This window comes from Panicum virgatum, chromosome 1N, assembly GCF_016808335.1.
Source record: "Panicum virgatum strain AP13 chromosome 1N, P.virgatum_v5, whole genome shotgun sequence".
NCBI classification, from domain to species: Eukaryota; Viridiplantae; Streptophyta; class Magnoliopsida; order Poales; family Poaceae; genus Panicum; species Panicum virgatum.
Genome location: NC_053145.1, coordinates 832,974 through 843,309, shown reverse-complemented (window position 1 = coordinate 843,309; position 10,336 = coordinate 832,974). Strand labels below are relative to the sequence as shown.

The 10,336-nt window shown below is 48.3% G+C and overlaps 1 protein-coding gene across 1 annotated transcript; it reads left to right on the top strand.

Moving 5' to 3' along the window:
* Nucleotides 1-2,252: 2,252 nt before the first annotated feature.
* On the top strand, nt 2,253-3,922 carry LOC120654388 (protein ROH1-like). Its single transcript, XM_039931908.1, has one exon. It carries the CDS (start codon nt 2,268-2,270, stop codon nt 3,630-3,632), a length of 1,365 nt encoding a protein of 454 aa, XP_039787842.1. The 5' UTR covers nt 2,253-2,267; the 3' UTR covers nt 3,633-3,922.
* Nucleotides 3,923-10,336: the final 6,414 nt, after the last annotated feature.

Sequence of the window (10,336 nt, the reverse complement as noted above, 5' to 3'; positions counted from 1 at the left end):
GCGCGCGCGACGGCCGTAGATGAGGATGGGCGGCCAGCCGATGATGTCTCGTCATTTTCGCGGGCCAGGCAGGTTCGATCGGGGTAAGTCCTGTGTGATACGTACATGTATGGATGGATAGGCCATCAGCAGCGGTCCTGGTAAAAGACGTGTACGAGTCGATACTTTATAGTCATTCATCAGGTCGTCGTGTATGCTGAGCAAATGCAAGGCCGCCCGGCGAACTGACATTAAACAGCTGCCTATTAGCCACTCCGTGCACTAGTGCTAAAGTTCAGTATTTTCACTCATTAGCAGCATTTGGATCCTTACTGCTTGAACAGGCAAATTCTGCTACAGGACTCTCCTGGCGTCGTGGTTTCAGCCGCAGCTGGGCCTGGGCAGTAAGGATCGACCTCACATCGACCAATCCTGTATTCCTGTGCAATATCCAACGGGAATGTAATCATTTGCTAGGTTCTTTTTTTTTTAAAAAAAAATTTGGGTTGATGCCCGTCGCCGTCCAGGACTTTTCGTAGACGAAGCACACACGAGGGCAGTGTAGAAGATCCGTGGGGGCGCTATAGGCGGCGGCGGTGCCTGTGTGTCCGCGGCAGTAGGACGAACGGACGGATGCATCCATGCGGATTGGCTGTGCGTGTGCCTGGTGTGCCGTCCGTGTGCGAGCACAGCAGACGACCGGGTCCACGTCCGGATACATACACGGCTCAAACGACCAAGTCACTCCTGGCCACTTCACAATGACAATTATATCTATACTAAAAAGAGGCGTGGCTTCTGAAGAATGATCTCAACTTATCTTTTCCATGGAAGAAGAAAAAGGAAAGCTAACCTATCACAATCCCCAGAAATTTTAACCGCTTCCACAATCGCAACACCCCTGCCCATTGGAAATCTGTATCCTTCTACTTTCCCATGGCTTGAGCATGCGAGGAACACATGATTTCATTAATGGGATCGGAGGAGAGAGGGATATATATTTTTCATCCGTTATTTTCCATGGCATCACGTATGGTACTACTACTACTACTACAGGTTTTCTGAAAAATATAATAAATGTTGGATTGAATCTCATGAACCCAACCGCTGAACTCCAACGATGCTAGTACGGAGCTGTGTGCAATGGCAAATGGAGACGGAGACGCTTGGCTGCAGCTGCTGGCACTGCACGACGCCACTTTGTGTTTCCCCGTACACCGTGGCTACCACCACAAGAGGAGAGAGTGAGGTCCCAGGCAGGCAGGTGACAGATCGCAAAAAAAGGGTAAAAGAAGGGTCCCCAACATATATCCTAACCAAATTGGCTTTGGCATTTGTCAGCAGCTCCTCCTGGACCTCCTCTTCCTCTCGGATGCCATATGTGGCCCCCTACTGACACTGTACTGCTCCTCTCTCAACACTGCCTACGCATCCCAGCCGGCAATGATCAATGGAGAAAGATATGAGGTCGTGCCCTCCATTCATAATTGTTAATTGGTCTGATCCTCAAAGATTTTTCAACTTTTATTTATTCATTAAGGGCCAGCTGACGAAAGAAAGCGTGAAGCAGCAGCCTCCAATTTTCTGTGCTTTTTATTATGTCAGCCGGCTGGCATCGTATATTACAACCCGATTAGCTGTGGACAGAAACATTTTAACTTCGGATAGGGACATAAATACATACCCTAATGTTTCGAGGAGCACAACTTTTTTTTTGTTATTTTTGTATTATACCTATTCAGTATCAAATTATCTAGAGCGTATTCAAAGGCTGGCGCAGATTCACATCCCCGTTGCTGCTTCATCTGAGCAGATATTTGCACAAAGTCTTTTCCTCCCTAATAAAAGGAAACAAAAAGACATTATGGACCAAAGCAAATGTGTAAAAAGTGCACAAATGATAAGAAAATAGAGAAGAACACCCACACTTGTTGTAGGAACAGAGACAAGACAGAAATATAAGTATTCTGCATTCATCATCCGACAATAGAGCTGAGTAGAATGGAAGGAAGGAAAAGAAGAGGAAATGGTCAGAAATGCCCCCCACCCAGCAGAGGAGAGGCGAGCCGAGTCAGCAGGCCACACACGCACACTAGCAGAGGAGCAGTAGTCGCAGCCAACCAAGTCAGCAGCGAACCAGTCCACCACTCCTCACACCACGCGTCTAACCTTTCCCCTCACCGACGCGTGGGTCCTACCAGACACGGGCCCCACGTGTCATCCAAACGGCACCGTGCAGGCCGCGTGCCCAGCCAACCCTGCCGGCCGCCTGCGCCGTTCCCGTATAAATGGCGGTTCCCCACCATTCGCTCCCCTCCACTCTTTTCTCCGGCGACCACCACTCCCTCCCTCCTCCCAGGAAACCCAAATCCCAGGCCCAGCACAGCCCGAACCCGAGCCCGATAAGGCTGGCCATGGCCGCCGCCGAGCCGCCGCCGCCCTCCGGGACGGGCTTCTTCGGCATGCTCAGCTTCCGCCGCAGCGCCACCGCCGTCGCCTCCTTCGACCCCGCGCAGGACGACGAGCTCCTCGCGCTCGACGCCCTCCAGGCCCACGTCGCCGACCGCCTCCTGGCGCTCTCCGCCCACGCCGCCGCCTCATCCTCCCCCGCTTCCTCGGCCCTCTCCCTCCCCTTCCTCTCCAAGCTCCTCGACGCCGTCCTCTCCTCCGACGCCGCCTTCCGCGCCGTGCTCGCCGTCGGCCCCGTCGCCGCCGCGCTCGCCAGGCCGCCCGCCGACCGCCTCGCCGCCGACCTCCTCGACCGCGCCGTCAAGACGCTCGACGTCCTCAACGCCGCGTCCCTCACGCTCGCCTCGCTCCGGGCCGCGCACCGGGCCGCGCTCACCGCCGCGACGTGCCTCCTCACCCCGGCGCTGCACCGCGCGCACCTCGCCCGCGCGCGCAGGGCCATCGCCAGGCTCTTCCCCGACGACGCCAAGGCCGGCGCCGGCGGCTCCGCGCCCTCGCCATCCTCCCGCACCATGCGGGCGCTCTCCTTCAGCGTCTCCAAGAACTGGTCCGCGGGACGCCACCACATGAACGCGCCGCCGCCGCAGGCGCCCGCGGCCGCGCCCGGCGCGGGCTGCGGCCTCGGCCTCGCGCTCTACACCATGAGCTCCGTCCTCGTCTTCGCCATGTGGGCGCTCGTTGCCGCGGTGCCGTGCCAGGACCGATCGTCCGCGGCCGTCGGCCCCCCCGTCGCGCCGCCCAAGCAGGCGCAGTGGGCGGCGCCCATGTCGGCGCTCCAGGAGCGGATCGCCGAGGAGTGGAGGCGGAGGGAGAAGAAGGGGTCGTCCTCCGGCCCGGCGCCCACGGCAGGGCTCCTCGCGGAGATGCAGGCCGTGGAGCGCGCCTCTCGCGACCTCAACAGCTTGCTCGAGGAGATCGCCGAGGAGGAGGAAGAGGAGGAGGAGCATGGGATCGTTGGCGAGGAGCGCGCGCGGGAGGTGACGGAGCGCGCCGAGGAGCTGGCGGCGGCGTGCCGGGCGCTGGAGGACGGACTGGCGCCCATGGAGCGGCAGGTGCGCGCGGTGTTCCACCGCGTCGTGGCATGCCGCGCCGAGGTCGTCCGCTGCATCGACCACAGCTCGCGCACCGCCACCGCAAATGCGTCCGCGTCCGGCGTGCCGCCGCAGCATCAGCACTCCTTCTGAGCCACCAAATAGGAGGATTGCTGGTGAATTGCTTGCTCTGGGGTCACAAAAATTATTTCTTCCCCATTGCCATGCACTGTACCATTCTTTGATTTTTAATTGCTACCGCTGAAGTGCGTTTGTATGTCCTCCTGTCCTACCTGTAGATTATTAGCCTGGCTGTAAAACTAACATCTTGTTTGTTTGGATTGGTGGGCGTCCTGAAGAGCATAGGAGAAGAGATTCTTGTTGTATGAACTAGCATCTGTGTGTTTTGAATCTTTACTGGTTTCTCTGATCATTTACTGCTACCAGTGCCGAGCCCTCATCTCTCCAACTTGGGAGCTTTGCAGTTGACCTGACAAGCCGTGTGCTTTGCTGACTGAATCTTTCATCCAATTCATTCTGTTTAGTGGGGTAGCTACTAGCAAATTGGGGTTGACTGCGAGCTCCTGTTGCTTTTGCTTGCAAAAGAGGCCTTTGTTTGGTGGACGCATGGCAGCCATTGGAGGGTTGGGGAAGATCAGTGGATAAAACTAAAGTGTGTATTGCTGATAATTCATTGATGCATGCTGTTGAATCAAACAGGCAGTTGACTGACCAAGATTTCCACGGCTAGGGATGTGCAGGCCACCAAGGGGGCAGCACAGCCTGAGCTGGGCGTAGCTGTGAGACCTTGGCACTTGTCAATTGTCTCCTTCTCCTGTCTTGAGACTAGTTCAACTAATTTGTCCCTACTCCCTACTCATAGATAACTGTATAAAAATTCACAAAACTGATAAATACTAATATACTATGACTAATCAATCTTCCAGCATTCCTGAAGCTGTACTGCTAGCTGCCTGAATACCTCTGCCAGTGATTCTTCTTCTTTTTCCTTTTCCTTTTGAAAAGCAAAGATAGGCCGGATGATGCCGTGGTAGCTGCTCCTTGGCCCCTAGTTCCAGCAGGGAATAGAATCTTCCTAGCTATCCATATACATGACCAAAAGGTTGAGTTCAACTGTCAAAGAGACGCATGAAGGATGCTCTCAATGTATAGCTCCTTTGTATGTTCGAAAACAAAAAAGCGAACTCACATCAAGGAACCGAGAATTCTCGATTCTTTAAGGGCACCCTTCTTCTCACTACTTTCTCTGTTTCTGCAACTAATCAATCAAACCACAATGCAGTGAAAAATTAGAGACAGATGCAATCCTCACATATACATGTTCTCCTAAAACAGTATCAGCATGGCATGGGTACTTTCAAGTCCCAACAGCAAAAGGAATTAAGGAAAGCTCAAAAAAGATGCACATCATTACCTATATATGAGGCCTACTGCCTGTAGCTCATCTTTTCATCACATGTTCCATGCTATCTCTAGTACACGTATTCTAACAAGTTGACCATTAATATTGCTTCGGTCCAAGTACAATCCTAATTTCCTAACGCTAATAAGCAGAACTCGGATGCAGCACTCATTACCTCCGATCATCATTGCACGTCAATGCATTCATGTGCTAGCTAATCCCAACCAAGGACTCAATTGTGTAAAGCCGGTCTCTGAGTCGCACCAACCAGCTTTGGTTGCTGCTTTAGTAGCCTGCCCTTAAACTATTATTTGGTTTGGTAATCCAGATACCATTAGCTGTGCTTGACTGCCAAATAGAATTATTTATTATTCTTTCGTTGTAATATACATACAAAATTCAGTTTTCCCCAATAAAGCGGCAGCAAAGTACACAAGGCAAAGCCATTAAACAGCTTTCAGAGAGTGATCGTAAAAAAGGTCCTTCTGATGAAACTGAATGTACTCTGCATGGACTGTAGCTGTCAGACTGTTCTAGGACTTTTTATGTGGTTCTGAACTTTGGATTAAGGCTTTATCAATGGACATCCCGTAAGGAGGTTAACTTCTAGTGCCACTAGAATAAACAAGAAAGGAATGGAAATGTATACGGTTTATGCATTTTTATGAAACAGTACTCCACTACCCCTCTATGCCTGTATACCACGTTCAGAAAAATCAGTGAGATAAGCATAAACTAAATAGTTTCCTGAATGCATATTCTGTGTAGGCAGTTGCATATGACATACTCCCTCCGTTCTAAATTATAAGTCATTCCAAAAATCTTAGAGAGTCAAATTTTTTCAAATTTGACTAAATTTATACAACAAGATAATAACATTTACGATACCAATTAAGTGTCATTAGATTCTTTATTAGTTACATTTTTATTATACCTATTTGATGTCATAAATATTTGTGTTTCTCTACATAATTTTGGTCAAACTTTGAAATGGTTTGACTCTCCAAGATTTTTGGAATGACTTATAATTTGGAACGGAGGGAGTATAATGGTGTATGGACCCAAACCTACTGATACGATTGGTATGTTCGATTGGTGGTGAAAGGATCGAGGCCCAAGAAGGGGGTTGAATTGGGACTTTTTCAAATTTCTACCGAGTCCTTAACCTAGACTAGTGTTGCCCAACCTACAAGTTTGATTCTATCAACTAGAGCACACTAGCATCATCAAACTAGGTAGGATAACACACTAACATGTTCATCATCCTTAAGAAAGATCACACTAACAAATATGCAAACTAGTCAAGAGATCAAACTAGCAAGTAGAAAAATTAGGCAAGGAGCAACCAAGCAAGTACAAGAACGAGTTCTAGAGATATGAAATGCTTGCAATGTCAATGAAAGGGACACAAGACAACCGGATTTTTTCCCGTGGTATCGAGGAGTTGACGCTCCCCCCTAATCCACGTTGGAGCACCCACTAAGGGTATCGCTCCCTTGCATCACCAAGAAGCAAGTCTTCACTAAAAATGCTCTTTCTCCATCTCTGGAATGACGAGCTTCACACCATGTACAATCTCCTTTTCTTGGGGCTCCCACAATCTCCAAGAGCTCACCAAGAATCACCCGATCACCAAGATCGTCTAGGTGCCGTCAAACACCAAGAGTAACAAGCTCTCAAGGCTTCACTTGACCCTCACTGAGATAGCCCTAAGCACTAGCACACTTTCTACTTAAGGAATGGTTGAATTCTTCAAGTTGGATCACTTGTAATCACTAGATCTTCATTCAATGGCTCCAAACACTTCTTCTCTCTTCTCTAGGGTGGCCTCAGGTATTCAATGCGTCAAATGCATCATAAATGAGCCAGGAGGTTGACTTATATAGAGTGGAGAAGCACCCCTAGCCGTTGGAAAGAAACTGCCAGAAAGTCTTATGCACCGGATAGAACGAAGGGGTAGCACCGGTGTAACCAGTCACACTAAAACCAAATAGTAGCCGTTGACAATCTGACACTGTGACAGTCTGACAGAGATGCACCGGTGCATGCTCCTTTGAGGCGCCGGTGTAACCGGTGCTGAAGGGTTTTCTTCAAATCCCAAACAGTGTCTTTGATCATTGACATGGTGAATGCACCGGTGCTGAAGAAAATGTTCTGACCTCAAATACATGCCCTCTGAAGGATGACATGGTGCATAGACCGGTGCTCAAGCATAGGGCACCGGTGTAACTAGTGACACTTGAAGTTTTTCGCTTGATCCCAAATGCCACTGTCCGGTTAGACCGGTGGTGAGGCACCGGTGCAACCGGTCGCCTTCGGATGCACCGGTGCTGAGTCACCAGTGTAACCGGTGCAACTGTTCTTCTCTGTTTTCAGCTGAGTTGATTTGGAATTATTTCTAACTTTAAGCTTTTGTTCTTCCAAGTATTTTTTTTTGAGTTCTTTTGAGCTGTCTTGGACTGAATTGAGCAAGTGTGCATCGTTTCTAAGGCCAAATCGATTCGAATCAAGCTACTAACTTGAGAACCCCTCTTAATAGAACGATCACAAACTAAAAACTACAAAACTCAAACTAAATCAAATGTCCTTCATCTCCTTGTGACACTTGAATCTAGAATGGTCCTTATTCTTGAAAATTGAGTCCGTGAATCGATTGATCATGACTTTTGAGGGGTCTTCTTTCACATTTCATATGAGGCTTAACTTGAAAAGATTATTTCCTTCAAAACACACGTTAGTCGCATACGGTCGTCATTAATCACCGAAACTTACCGATTGCATCTACGGACCTAGATGCGCTTCAGGTGGAAAACACAACATCGAAGATCTAACGACCACAGAATATCAACCATGATTGAAGTGACAAAAAGACACTCCCTGCATACGAATGGAACAACACAAGCAAGAATGTAAAAAACAGAATGTAAACTTGCAAATATGCTGCAACGAAGATAAAATGGCTTCAAGTTTCGATTCAGTTGATCTAATGGACAACAACAAATAGTAAGAACAAGAACGTCATTTTATAACAAAAGAGATATCTCTTGGGTAAATATGATGCCGTTGTAGCTGCTCCTTGGGCTCTATTTTCAGCACGGAATAGAATCTTCCTAGCTATACATATACAGGACCAAAAGGTTGGGTTCAACTGTCAAAGAGACACATGAAGGGTGCTCTCAATGTATAGCTCCTTTGTATATTCGAAAAAAAGGTGGACTCACATCAAGGAACCGAGAATTCTCGATTCTTTAAGGTTAAGGGCACCCTTCTTCTCACTGCTTTTATCAGACTTCGCTCCCTAAAAAATTTGTTTCTGCAACTAATCAATCAAATCACAATGCAGTGAAAAAATAGATATACAGATGCAATCCTCACATATACAAGTTCTCCTAAAACAGTATGAGCATAGCATGGCTAGTTTCAAGTCCGAACAGCAAAAAGAATTAAGAAAAGCTCCAAAAAGATGCACATCATTACCGATATATGAGGCCTACTGCTAGCTCATCTTTTCATGACATGTTCCATGCTATCTCTAGTACACATATTCTAACAAGTTGACCATTAATATTGCTTCGGTCCAAGTATAATCCTAATTAAGTTCCTAACGCTAATAATCAGAACTCAGATGCAGTACTCATTACCTCCGATCCGATGATCATTAGGTGCACCCTTAGGGTGTGTTTAGTTTGTGGGATGTGGGTGGATGGAGCCGCTCCATCCCAATTTCCATAGTGTTTGGTTCATGGACATCCAGAGCGAAGTCATCCCCATATAGGAATATTCATCGTAGATGCTACCCCGCTGGAGTTTCTGTGCTTTGCTGGGCTCTTTGGTTGAGCAGAAATACTATTGTTTTTGACAATTCTCCAATAAAAACTTATATGCAGGTATTGTTCAGGGCCACACATTGGCTTCGGATGTGGTCACCGCTACAAAAGTGTGATGATGACACCAACTTGTTGAAGGATGCATGCTGATCACTGGAACAACGGTTATGCAAATTTTCACCAACCATGGATGGAGATTTAGCAATAGGATTGCTGCTTAATAAATTCCCATGTGAACTTTGTTGGTGTCTCCTATTTACTTTTGTAAACATTATGAGTGTGTTTGCAGACGGATGTGCTGCAGTTTGATGTAATGCGTGGGTTGTAGCCTCTTGGAGGACAAGGACGGGACGCTTTTCCCATCATCTAAAAAAAAGATGCTACCCCGCTTGGTTCCATTATTTTGGCCGAACGCAGCCGCTCAAGGTGCGTCTCGCTCCTTCTATGTTCAGTCATCACTTTCATCCCTCGATTCTCACCGCTCCCCCTCTGAGCGCCATCCTAGTCTCTTCCCGCGTGGGAAAAGCGCGGTCTTCCCTCCGGCGCCACCGGCGGTGGCGCCGCCGGTGGACGGTGCCGCGGCCGCCCGTCCCTCCTGTTCCCCCGACCCTGCCCAGCACTACAGCCGCCCTCGTCCCACACATCTCTTCCCCTGACCCTGACTCGCCCCCACCACTGGTACCTACCGCCGTCACCCGCAGTTGCAAGCCCGCCGCCGTCCGCAGATCCCCTCCTCCAGGTGAGCAAAACAGGTCCTGGTAGCCTCCTCCACCAGCATCCCCTCCTGTGCTAAGACTTTCAATGATTATTTCAAGCTGAATAGAACTAGTGACCAGATTGCTAATCATCTGAAGACATAAAAAAAATGTTTAAATCAACCAACTTAGGAAGACCAGTTGCAAAAGATCAGTGAATAAAACTAAAGTATGCATTGCCGATAATTTGTTGGTGCATGATGAAACAAACCGGGTTTCCGAAAGAAGAATCTGACTCTCTGTATCGTCGTGATAATCCCTGGATCAGTAGCTATCATATACAAAACTCATTTCAATTACATATCACAGACATATCTCGCGTTAAAGTCATTACATGAGTTTATTTATTACATAATCCAAAGGATTCCAAAGGATTGTAATACAGATCTCTGAGTACAAGCCCCTTGGGCTAAAGGAAAACAACAGAAAGCGGAAGCGGTAGCTAGTCTTTTGGCCATCCTTCATCTTCTCTACTCTTCTCCACAGGCATCTCGGAGTATAGCTCGGGCCGTCCTTAACTTCATATTTCGTCGTCTTGGTTGATCCTCCGCTCGGATCCTGCATCTATCAGGCTATCCCCAAGGACGGGATAGGTTCACGTCACCATCTGTATGCAAGCCTTATGTGGATGCAAACGGTATGAAAGTATTATTATATATATATATATATAAATAAGACACTCCACCGGTTGAAATTTTGGTTTCGCCAACCTACCAAGATCCTGAGAATCGCACGCACACCATAACCCGCCTGCATATTAGATACTAATCGAGCACATATTCACATACGTCGCTATCACCCAATAGCTGCTACCTCAGTAGCCTTGAAATTTTACTCTGCTAATCACCCGCA